We start from the raw sequence: 13,811 nt of genomic DNA, 5'->3' as shown, positions 1-13,811 counted from the left end.
TACCATAGTTATATCTATTGTTGTGGCTACCTCAACGGGATCTAGTGACATTGGGACTTTAACTGCACTATTTAGCTCAATTATAAATGTCACAAAGCGGGCATGGTCCGTATTAAATGGTCATAGATAATGATCGTGAATGCTCGTGACTCTCCGCTTGTCCGTATGTCACAACAAATATACACAAGAAACATTTAAAAATGCACAAATATGTAAACGCAAAACTCGTTTGAATGAATGGTGCAAAATAATATATCATCTTAGTAAAATACAAAAACTTTTATGTAATTATATCTGAAAGTATTTGCATGTAATTTAAATGCTAATACATTCACCTTAACGGTAAAACGTGTGTTAAATAATAATAGATACACATTAACAAGCGGCGGATAATACCTCTTTGTTGGGCAGAAAAGCAAAGCAACAAAAGAAACGCGCCTTCTTAAAATCATGTAAGGAATAACATAATTTAACGAAAATATCATTTAAAGTTTAAATTTCTTGTTGTCATATTACATAGTTTTTTGTTATATGTAAATTAATTGTGTGTGACACATGCCTTGAGCATTTGAGAATCGAAATAAAGTATGCATTTAAGGAATGACTATGATTACCACTTTTTAAGTGTTAATTCATCAATTCATACTTTCAAATAATCTCGAAATAATTCACATCAAAATGACGTAACGCTAATGCTTCAATTCGGAATGTGTGCGTCAAAATCGAGCAGTAACTTACTCTCGAACTTCCCTTATAATATAATTATTAAGTTATGGTCTCAACCATCCGAAGGTGTATCCAACAGAGCAAGTTATGTAGACAGCCTTACATCTAATATTATCAGCGGTTCACTGAATTAACCCATTTGTGCCTAGCGTCCTGAAAAAAGGACATTGCAAACAGCGTAGACCCAGATGAGACGCCGCATAATGCGGCGTGTCATCTGGGTCTGCGCTGTTTGCTTAAATGAATTTCTTTATGGAATATTCTAAATATAGAAATAAATATACTTGACACCCCTAATTTTGGAAATAAATTGATCCAATTTAGAAGGATGGGAGAGTCCACTGGGCATAAATGGGTTAAATGCTGTAACACCCATACATACGTTTATGAATCGATTATATCCAGTTCGAAAGATTTTTCAGCTTGAGCTTTTATTGAATTACTGAAAGAATCAAACTTGACGTGTGTCCTTAGAACAAGGGCGCGTTCACGTGTTCGCGACTTGTTCCTCAAGAGTACACCAAAGTTGAACGATGAACGAATATATCAAGTGTTTAGGATCGCATGCTGGTTAACAGGTTTGAAACTGTCCTTTGCTATCGAAGTAAACTAAAAAAGGCTCAATACTACACCAATGTTGAAACAATATGTACGAATATTATACAGTGTCTAGGTCGCATGCTGGTTAAAAGGTTGGACACTTTCCTTTGCTTTCGAATTACACTAACAATGGCTTAAGACTACACCAATGTTGAAACAATACGTACGAATATATCCAGTGTCAAGGTCGCATGCTGGTGAACAGATTTGAAACTTCCATTTGCTTTCGAATTTCACTAAAAAAATATTATAATTTACAAAAAAAGACCATGCTATGTTGTAACATCTTACGAAAATATTAAAGGGGCCTTTTCACAGTTTTCGGCATGTTTTGAAATAAGTCATTGAATGCTTTATATTGATAATGTAAACATTGGATCTTAAAAGCTCCAGTAAAAAATCAATAATAAAATTTAAAAAAGGGAAAAAAAGTAGCCGCAGCGGGACTCAAACCAGTGACCCCCGGAGTCCTGGAGTAACCTGGAGTAAAAACGCGAAAGCCCGCTCGGCTATTCTGCCAAACATATTTGATTGAAGTATTTTTTGCATTATATGAGTAATCTTCGTAGTTTCACAAAAATTAACGACAACAATAGAACTCTCCAAAGTATTCAATCGTTTCGCGTTGCAACGCTTTATTTTTAGGTTTTTAAATCGTCAAAAGATGCATATATTGGCTGTATTAGACCATGGTAAATGTTCAGTAATAATGCATATAGTGGCTGTATTAGACCATGGTAAATGTTCAGTAATACTGTTTCCTCACAAATATCATAACTTTAACTAAAACGAAAGTTTGCGAATCTGAAACAACTTTTTTCAATTTTGTCAATTTACCAAACCGTGAAAAGATCACTTTAATGTGAGAACGTTCACATGCAGTTACAATGTAGATATTTGCGTACAATTTCCTTTTCATCACTCGGGAAGCAAAACTTTTAACATAAACATCCCACTGACGGAAAGACGGTCAAGGTCAAATCTATATGCCCCATCCTCCGAACGTGAAAGGCATAAACCATAAGAATTATGTCAGCTAGAAACTAGCATGTTTACTAAAAAAATATGATTAAGCAACTTGTAAAACCTTAAAAATGAAAGATGTTTCTGTTAGGATTTGATAAGTACCAAAGGCTTGCCACGTATACATGTTTGATAAGTACCCGTACTTCCACTTGCACGGCGAAACTGAATTAATCAAGATCCACGCGCCGATCTTAAAGACAGGAACCACCTGGAAATTACCGCAAACTTCTCCCGACAAGTTCTCACCATCTTTGATAACAGCCGTCGATGTCAAAGAGTTAACGGGTATGAGGACCTAATAATTGAGTTTTGATGTTCAGCTATTAACCCATTTATGCCTAGCGTCTAGAAAAAAGGCCTTTGCAAAACAGCGTAGACCCAGATGAGACGCCGCATGATGCGGCGTCTCATCTGGGTCTACGCTGTTTGCTTAAAGGATTTTTTGTAAGAAATATTCTAAATATATAAATAAATATACTAGACATCCCTAATTTTGAAAATAAATTGATCCAATTTAGAAGGATGGGAGAGTCTACTGGACATAAATGGGTTAAGCGTTTAAGAATAGCCCGCGGCTATCAAATCATGCGAAAGATCGTTATTTATTTTTGAAAATGATGCAATACGGTAATTGTGCAAAAGTTTTCCTATTCTTAAACATCGTGGTAAAACCATCACAAAAATGTTGAGTTTCAATTACAGAAAAAAAATCATTATATATAATTTGTAGGACCCAACTTGAATATTAAATTTCGACCATAGCATTATATATTACACATACACTGTATATAGATTACATATGGGAGCACGTGGTTGTTATTATATGTAAACCATTGAACCGTTCCTTATAACAATCAACACGTGATACACTGTATATTAGTTTCTCATAAAAACACAACAAACAAGTATACTTACGATTTAACGAAAGAAACCGACGAAACATATCTTCCAATTCCAGTAATTATAACTTAGTCAACAAGAAAATAAATGTTCACTTTTTTATAAAATTCCACTGACGAAAAAAACATACATGTACCTTCAATGTTGAACATTTCGTAAACTCTAATTATGAATTAAAACTCAATGTAATAGTCAATTTCTTACATCATTTAGCGGAAACAAAGCAAAGTAAATTGTGCGAAACAGTAAAATGATGGATAACTAGTTCGGACGCCAGCTATCAACATATACACTGGAGATCTGAAGAAAATCACAAGAGAGAATAAATAAGTATCTCCGCTAAGTATTCACGTGGAGTTCAAAACATAAAGTATACAAATGCGTACTAAATCATCTTACACTTCGAGCAATTCTCAAGATATATCATAAACCGAAGGAACAAATAAGCCTACATGGATCATTGACGAGCACTAAAAGAACATAAGCGTGATAAAAGTGTCTAAGAATAGATACATATATTTGCAGATAATTCTTACGATTTGTTATAATATCCCGGTAGAAATAAATTGGCTTATTTATGTGTGTTTTACTTAACTAGGCTAACGATGTATATATATTAATAGATAAAAGCTTATTGCTGGAATCGGCTCACTTTTCCTTCCTCTTTGTTGTTTTTTCCTGACCCATGCGGACATTTATCTTAAAATTTTCAGTATTTATTTGTTTAATAAAATATTGTTACGGGAAAAAGTTTCAAGCTGTTCGCACAACTTAACCCATTAATGCCTAGTGGAATCTCCCATGCTTCTAAATTGGATCAATTTATTTCCAGAAATAGGGATGTCTAGTATATTAATTTCTATATTTAGAATATAATTTACAGTAATTCATTTAAGCAAACAACGCAGACCCTGATGAGACGCCGCATCATGCGGCGTCTCATCTGAGTCTTCGCTGTTTGCCAAGGCCTTTTTTCTAGACGCTAGGCATAAATGGGTTAAGTTACGTTTACGTGAAATTTTGACTTATTACAGCAATCATTATCAAGTATTGCGTAATCGATTTATATTAACGAACTTCTAAATATATGTAAATGTGTTAGTATTTGAAAGCTATTTCGTTTGACTGCGTTTTAAAACATAAGAATACCATCTGTTAAACAACATAAATTCATAACTTTGTAATTATATGTATATCTACATGTGAAAAAACATCACTTAGTATGTATAAATATATATATCTAAAATGTATAATAAAATAAGGATAGAAGTAGTTACAAGGCAACTATGTGATTGTATGTAATTTGTGTATAATGTGTATTTTTGGGCCGATGGGCTGTATTTACTTAAATAAAATTATTTGAGTTTGAGTTTGAGTTCGATCACAACAACGCAATTAAGCATAACAGTTATCATGATCGTGGTTAATGTGAGCTATTAATTAGATTGGCAGAATTCGTCCATCCCTTAATAATGCCTCATTGGATCGCATTGGTTTCATTTCGTCATGCACTTGTTGCAACGTCAAATTAATCGCAACCGGCTAATTACCCCCAGGGTTCTTTCCTGTCGCTGCAGCTGTAGTAAGCGGAGGTTACGTCACACTAAATGTAGGTTACATACCACCAGTCAAAACGGTTGGTGACGGTAATTTGGCCTCCTGCTGTCTCTCATCATCATTATTATTATGTCAGTTTACGTAGCTAACGGCTACCGTAACGAGAAGTCAGCGCACTTAAAAAGGTCTTTAACTTTAATGAAAAGTGATGGTAAATGACTCGGCCTGGACATTAACCTCATTAATCACAAATTATAATATTGTGCATCTTTATGAACAAAAGGAAGAAATGTTCGCAGACGGGAACTGTAAGATAATATGAGTCGCGTTCTGAGAAAACTGGGCTTAATGCATATGCGTAAAGTGTCGTACAAGATTAGACGTTTTCCGCTTTTATGACATGATTCGTTTAAATCAAGACTCTTACAAGCAAAAATCCAATTTAGGCGGAAAGTGTCGTCCCTGATTAGCCTGTGCGGACTGCACAGGCTAATCTGAGACGACACTTTACGCGCATGCATAATGCGTTAAATCAGTGTTTAATATGCAATGAAATCAAATTACTAGTGGTTGTTCCACAGGATATCAACTGTGTATTGCCAATACTATTCTGCATGCTTAAAATCGTTTCAAACAATACTATTTTCATAGAACAGCGGTAAACATTTTATTTAAAACAAGAACAACATATAATATACCTTATTTCCAAAATACAAGCTCCACAGTTAATGATCTACAGCCAACATAGACTATTGTAAATATACAAATTTACGAATTATGACTCCTACGATGTTATGTGTACTAATGATTTGCACAAAAATGTGTGATGAGTTAAATATCTATACGGCTTAGTGTCTTAGTTACTCTTGAACATAATTCACGAATTTATAACGTGCATGTGCACTTGCAAGAGGAACACTTAAACAAGTAATAATTGACTAATTTAAACTCAACCAAAGCCGGTGTATTAAATTATAATATCCAATGCGACAATCAGTGTAAACATCCGTGTTCATACTAAATGACATGTATGAGTTTCACTATTAGTTATTGCATAAACGGTTAATAAAGCGTTGATACTGTAATAACTATCATTATGCGCATATATGTTTTAACAACCGTAGTCTCCCTTGTCTGGTAATAAATTAAATGTATAATTGCTTTGCTTTATTTGCAATATGAAAACGGAATACGTGTACTTTTTAAACTTCAACTATAAAAAACATTACAAATATAATATTTATATATAATGTCATAATTTAAATTTGATTGTTAATATTTTTGCAATTTTCATTGGATGCATATAAACAATATTATATACCAACTGAGGAAACTCAAACTGAAATGTTGAATATGTTAATAAGACGTGAGCTTATACATGGTAGAGACATTATAACGCCTACTGCAACTAAAACAACATGAAGTAGTGAATAATCTATTAGATTACTATAATATTTATTTGTAGTCACTGTATGCCGAGATAGCACTCTTGAATTATCATTGAGGATCGATGCTCTAAAACATATTACACTTCATTAAACGAGTCATTAACCCATTTATGCATAGCGTCTAGAAAAAGGCCTTGGCAAACAGCGTAGACCCAGATGAGACGCCGTATGATGCGGCGTTTCATCTGGTCTACGCTGTTTGCTAAAAGGAATTTCTGTAAGAAATATTCTAAGTATAGAAATAAATAAACTAGACATCCCTAATTTTTGAAATAAATTTATCCAATTTAGAAGGATGGGCGAGTCCACTAGGCATACATGGGTTAAAACATATTGAATTAGGGCCGTCTCACAAACGAGAATTAAAGAAACCCAACTGCTGCGTTGCTGGAATAGCAGCCATGTCCATGCCTAATTCCAAAGGCATTTAATTCAGACATAACTGAATACATGCGCTTGAAACTAAATGTGTATTGTACATCCACACTTCATGGTGATGTCATAATAAAAGATTCAATTCAGCATTTCGCTCCATAAACTTAAAATATATAAAACATGTGCCTTGAAATGGCTTAGTTCAAAGGAACTTAACTCAAGAACGTATTGGTCAATGCGCATGAAAGCAGAAGTCTTGCACATGTACATGACATGGCGTTGCCCTGTTTCCATTGCAATAACTTGTGGACCTTGGAAGAAGTTTGCTCAAGAAACTTATAAATGTTCATGCAGACAGACAGACGAACCAACCATACGACACACTAAGCGCCAAACCAACAAACCAGCCGACAGCGTACTCAAATATAACCTGCGTCAAACGTCGTGTACGGGGATATAATAACAATATATTACTCACCTGTTCAATTTGAAAATCGTAAATAATATCCTGTCGGTGTGAATATTCCGATTCGGTTAACATATCATGCAATTGTCAAACACACACACTCACAACTTCAAGTATGTGTAGGATGATATTATTTTATTTCCTTATTAATTATTAAGACACTCTTCTCGTCACTCTGATCACCTACAACGTTCAATTGAGACGATACATGATTCTTTTAATTGTATAGCTGTACATAGTATGGGCAAACACTCTGTAATTTTGCAGTTAATTGATGATACGCCTCTCTGTTATATAATAGTTGTATTTAAATTTAGCTATTTCAACGCAGAAAGTTGATCTGTATCTAATGTAATATCCGATTATGTCATAGTGAAAGAATAAGATCCCTCTCGTGTATGTAACATTTACATGAAAACTATAAAAACGAAATGTTTGCGAAAAATTATCAAACAAGCCATTGAATAGCACCATTTACACTGTACACAGTGCGTTATATTTTGAAAACATAACAACTGAAAACACGTTGAGTCATGAACATCGTGACAAAGTTTTTAAGCAGAATATTTTATCCGAATTACCTCCTGTGCTTATCTGCATGGGGGAAATCAAATCAGCTGACTGGCTGAAAGACTTTCTTTCATATCCTTGTTGTTATCTTGGCATTAAATGCAGCAGCCGTGTTCGCGATATCTGCTTTACCGCTGTTATCAAAATCCAGAAATGCGCATGTGCGCGCATGCGTATCGCAGATTTTATTTAAAACAAAAACACGTTCGTGCATTCCAGGCCCACGTGCATTAAGGTTTTCTAGATTTAACCTTTCAATTGCCATTTACTCTGTTCATTAGTTTTCTCAAGGAATAAATATAATGATACACTCTTTAATTTGCGCTACTAAAAATGTAAGAAGAATAAAAGCTGACTAAGATCACGTCTGACCATCACTAGTTTATTATGTATTTATGCAGCGCAAGTCTTTGGGCAAATTTTCTTGTTTTGGGACGGACATGTAACAATTACAACAATGGTTAAATATTCTCCGTAACTGTTGTATACCGTTTTGGTTTTCAAATGAACATAACACATTTACAGTTGCTAAACCAAAGATATTAATTCATGTTCGATATAAACACTAGAACTGAAGATATGATGCGCACTCTAGCTCATTCCGTTTTATAAACATATAATTGTGTATACCGTTAGATTGATATCGTCCAATTACTTTTTTAGTTAGCCTACATCAGCGCTGTTTAAATATCTATCATTAAGCTCATATGCAATGAGCGAAAGTCGATCAAACTTTGACATGCCTTTTGAGCTCGCTTGTCGGCTTCCTTTAAGTAGTTTTCAATATATGGTAAAATGATATATATGAACCTTCTGTCAATGGTAATATATAATTGGAAGATGAATGCGTTTAATTCAGAACTATTAATCAATGTGTCTTTTATTAACTGGATTTTTTATCTTAACGGTTAAACATCTTCCGTTATACATGTATTCACAAACTTCGTAAAAAAGTCTAGTAATACGCTAGACTCATATTTGTCGAAAGACCACTTTTTGAATAACTATTGAAACGAATATTGATTATAAGTATTACGACAACACTACAGTAATATAATATTAAACATAAAAGAGCAGTATATAATTGATAGAAAATAAGAACTCTTAACACACATACTGATACAGAAAACACATTGAGGTTAAAGAAGCCCTTTGGTTTTACATAAAATGTTAATCTCAGAACATCATTATATAGTGCAACCGAACAGTCATTCACAAATAATGAAAAGTCGTCCCAATGTTATTCAGAATTAAAGGCGAATGAGAGGAAACAAACGAAGAAACAGAAGAATAAGAATACTAGTATTTAGACAATCATCGACGAAAATAAGGAGATGGCGATAGAGATGGTGGGGTACGGGACATTATATCTGTGTACAGGTGGTAAGGTCTGATAAAGTCTAAACGAACTACGAATATCGATACTGACCAATTTATGGCCAGTCCCACGAGACAAATCAAGTATAACTGCGCTTTCACGGTGGGGCGCAGGGCAATTAGTCTGACCTTACGGCAATGAAAAGAGCAGTGGAATGCAAATGTCTTGTATCGTTATTTTATTTGACCCATAATCCGAGACGCGCTCTGGGAAAGCGGCCATTAATGCGTGTGTGCAATGTGTCGTCCCAGATTAGCCTGTACAATGCGAACAGGCTATTCTGGGACGACTTTGTCCGCCTTAACTGGATGACAATAAGAATAAACTTTTGTTGAAAGAATTCAAGAAAAAAAAGGCGGAATTGGTGACTTCACATGCTTATCTAGGACGAAACTTTATGCACATGCATTAAGCCCCGTTTTCCCTACATCGCGACTCATATGCCTTATAGGATTGAGACGAATTATTCAATGAAAATCTTATATATGTCAGCAGAGAAAAGATGACGCATATTGAATATAGAAAATGTAATCCATATTTATCAAGATGATCAAAATAAAGTTTTCATTATTTAGATGCGTAGAGATTTGGAAGATTAATGTAACACAAACTTCCTCATGGCTTAATATGTGAACGCAATCTTGATAGGATCTTATTAGAAACGAAATAAACCAAAATACGTCAACCTGCCGTGTTTTGTGTTTTGAAATGCTTAATGACCGTCTATATTTTTAACAGTCGAAACAGCATACCACCCAGCCCTGGAACAATTCTCTACTATTTACTTAAAGTAAGTAGCATGTGTTTATTGTCCATTAACAAATGTCCGTTTATGTATATGGTTTCGTTTGATCTATAAATTAGCTGACCATTAAGTGTACACTGATATCAGAATAATTGGTACGTCTGTTTGGTACGTTGTGGAATGGATATATTTGTTTATAGAAACTTGCCTGTGAAATATGATTGAGAAATAATAACGGAGCTTGTTAATCGATAATATAGGATCGTATACTTATTGTTCACAAATCATATTTATTGCATACACGTGTGAATGATTGAGTCGTGTTCTGAGGAAACTGGGCATAATTCATGTGCGTAAAGTGTCGTCCCAGGCTAATCAGGGACGAAACTTTCCGCTTTTATGGTATTTTTTCGTTTAAAGGGAGTCTCTCCTAAGAAAATCCAGTTAAGGCGGAAAGTGTCGTCCCTGATTAGCCTGTGCGGACAGCACATGCTAATCTGGGACGACATTTAACGCACATGCATTATGCCCAGTTTTCTCAGAACACGACTCAATATAGTTTTTATTGTCCTATATTGCAGTATGAAGAATGCGGAGGACAAACCCCAACTTAAAGGTAGCGTTGTGTGATATGATATGCAGGAGGTTGAGGATTCGACCTCCACTCGGGGAAAGTTCTATCGATCTTTACAAAGACACCAAGTACTGGTTCTTCCCAATAAACATACTCTAGAGGGTGTCTCTATTGGTAAAATCGATACAATCAATGTAATGTAAACATTTTGCGCTTTTGTGACATTTTTCGTTTAAATGAAGTCTCTTCTTACCAAACACCCAATTTCGGCGGAAAGTGTCGTCCCTGATTAGCCTGTACGGACTGCACAGGCTAATCTGGGACGACAATTTACGCACATACATAATGCCCAGTTTTCTTAGAAGGCGACTCGTATAAACACGGTTTAAGCTAAAGACGGCCCCATACTTGTGGACGTTTAATGTTGATCATTGAATAAGAAATGTATTATGAATTTACTGCTGGAAAACAAAGATGGATTAGAACACATCCTAATTGACTGAATACAAAGATGGATTAGAACACATCCTAATTGACTGAATACAAAGATGGATTAGTACACACCCTAATTGACTGAATACAAAGATGGATTAGAACACATCCTAATTGACTGAATACAAAGATGGATTAGAACACATCCTAATTGACTGAATACAAAGATGGATTAGAACACATCCTAATTGACTGAATACAAAGATGGATTAGAACACATCCTAATTGACTGATTACAAAGATGGATTAGAACACATCCTAATTGACTGAATACAAAGATGGATTAGAACACATCCTAATTGACTGAATACAAAGATGGATTAGAACACATCTTAATTGACTGAAAACAAAGATGGATTAGAACACATCCTAATTGACTGAATACAAAGATGGATCAGAACACATCCTAATTGACTGAATACAAAGATGGATTAGAACACATCCTTATTGACTGAATACAAAGATGGATTAGAACACATCCTTATTGACTGAATGCAACGATGGATTAGAACACATCCTAATTGACTGAATACAAAGATGATTAGAACACATCCTAATTGACTGAATACAAAGATGGATTATAACACATCCTAATTGACTGAATACAAAGATGGATTATAACACATCCTAATTGACTGAATACAAAGATGGATTAGAACACATCCTAATTGACTGAATATTGATAATTCATATTGCAAACAATAAGATCGAAATATGTATATTATTATTAATATTACTTTTATGTTCATTATGTTCACTCACTGTAATTATTTTTATTTTAATAATCTTTTCCTTATCGTCAATATTGTTAGTATTATTATCCGTCGAACGGTGTTTGTTCAATACGATTTCGAAACTTGTAGCGTACAGTGTCGTACTAATGGCGTAGAATAACATTGTGAAGTTTATAAATTAATGATAAACAGAGATATTGCCAGAAGATCCTGATACTAATGAGCATATAGATGTAAATCAATCTAATGTTAATATTTTGAACTTAGGTATACATTTGTTCGCGTGTGTTTTGGCACAAGCTTAGGTTAAATAGTGCCTAATTACACATGTTCGGTTGCCACATGGAGGTAAAATAGAGTTAATATATAATCTAGAGACATTTAATTTAAAAAAAAACAGAAACCGCAAATTCAAAACAAACAGATGCACACCAGTACACAAAGGATTTAAGAGATTTCCTTTGTTTAACCGAGAATAATATCTTATTTATTTCAACAATATTTGCAAAATAATGTACCAAATCTTTTGCTGGAATATGTTGCATACGCAACGAGAATATTCAATCGCAATTTGTTTTAAAATTACCTTTTCGATCAGATGGTGAGTAATGATTTTACGAATCTGCCCATCTCCCTGATTGGAACTCACGCCGATAAACGAGTGTATTAATCATTACCTTTGAAGTAGAAGTGCAAACAAATGAGCATGAGTACTTTACAGTACAACATTATTTATACTGTCCCGTGAAGGTAAAGCTTTGATCAAATGTAGATCACATAGCACATTTCTAACGAAATTCGTTGTAAACTCATCCTTATTTGACTTGCAATTTAAATTTGAGTGCAACATTTTAAATTAGGCTCTTTGAAATGGCAAGAGCTGAACGTTCGTATCTTGGGGATTGTAAACTGATGTCAAGTGATGATTAAACACTGTGCTTAAGGCATGTGAGAAACGTGTCGTCCCAGATATACCTAAAGAGTCCGCACATGCTAATCAGGGACGACATTCTCCGCCAAAGCAGGATTTTCGTTTTGCAGAGACTTCCTTTAAACGCAAAAATCAAGGGGAAAAGGGCCGTTCCTGATCAGTCTGTGGGGAGTGCGGTAGCTTATCTGATACGATACTTAGCCCAGTTTCGCAGAGGTCGGCTCAAATGTATATTGCCAAATCAGTTCTAGTGTAAACTTCCGAATTCCAGACAGCATGTTATGCTCATTATCAACACCGACTTATGTTATTTAAATATTTCAAGTTAAAAAGTCCACACATATAAATGTAATGAATACATCTTAAACACACATGTTCCCATGGGTTGAACTATAAATCGAGCTTCCTTGTTTTCCGCGTGTTTCTATTTCAGTTGCTTTTTGGTGTCAATATTAATGTGTCGCTTTGAGATAAACATTAAAGGGCATATCGCGTTTTCTTTCGTGCAATCATTTGTGTAAATTGTAAACTACATGTGCGATCTAAATGATAAAAAACATGTAACATTTAATTACCGGTAATATGTGTGAACTGTAAAAAACACTGTATTTCCAAGGTTTAAAGGATTTCGAGAAATATGCTCAGACTCTCTATCGTTTGCTCCATGTATGTTTTATGTAGTTACACACGTATGTTCAATGTGTAATAAATGAGAAAGACAATATTTCAAATGTATAGACACAATTCCCGGCTTCAGTCTTCAAAAGCAAGTGTCTACCACAGTAATTAGGCGTTTATCAATAATAACAAAGGATCCTATAACATAAAAAAAACAACATATTCATGTTTACTGCCCAAAACACATTTTCCTACATGATAAGCAGCATGGCAGAAAGGATTGCAACGAAGTCTGAGGCTTTATGGTTTCCGGTGAACGAAAGCAAATGTCAAATATCACCAGGGACAACCACAAGATCCCATCAGTACATTAACGTAATTGCCATTATGGCTTTCAGAGGACGACATTCTGCGCAATTCTACTAACCTTGCGTTCTCCACTGTCCTGGACCATCAGCAAACCCTCATTTCCGCTTCCGGGCAGATCCTTGTTGTAGATGGTATCGTGTGACTTCCGCTTGCCGTATGACGTCATCTTTGCTCTGATGACGTTGAACAGGTACCCGCGATCGTTCTGCCAAACGTGCGTCACGGCCTTGTCGTAACGCGGTAGATCGTCTGTAATGTGTTGAGACATTTCAGAAATATATTCATGTAAAACACATTCACGC

The 13,811-nt window shown here is 34.9% G+C and overlaps 2 protein-coding genes across 4 annotated transcripts in view; one reads left to right on the top strand and one right to left on the bottom strand.

The window, feature by feature from the left end:
- Positions 1 to 13,811, top strand: part of LOC127881065 (salivary glue protein Sgs-3-like) — a 194,750-nt gene that overhangs the window by 160,232 nt on the left and 20,707 nt on the right. The window lies entirely within an intron of this gene.
- LOC127881060 (kinesin-related protein 1-like) overlaps positions 1 to 13,811 on the bottom strand; it is a 57,305-nt gene that overhangs the window by 41,779 nt on the left and 1,715 nt on the right. The window contains exon 2 of one of the 3 annotated variants that reach the window (XM_052428663.1): positions 13,568 to 13,758. In XM_052428663.1, the coding sequence (XP_052284623.1) occupies positions 13,568 to 13,758 (191 nt within the window). Of the gene's footprint in view, positions 1 to 7,110; positions 7,498 to 13,567; positions 13,759 to 13,811 lie in introns of those variants that run through there. The other 2 variants (XM_052428669.1, XM_052428667.1) reach the window with 2 other exon arrangements.

Source organism: Dreissena polymorpha, chromosome 5 (assembly GCF_020536995.1).
Source record: "Dreissena polymorpha isolate Duluth1 chromosome 5, UMN_Dpol_1.0, whole genome shotgun sequence".
Taxonomy (NCBI): Eukaryota; Metazoa; Mollusca; class Bivalvia; order Myida; family Dreissenidae; genus Dreissena; species Dreissena polymorpha.
Note: the sequence above shows the minus strand (reverse complement) of the source record. Positions and strands in the feature narration are given on the sequence as shown.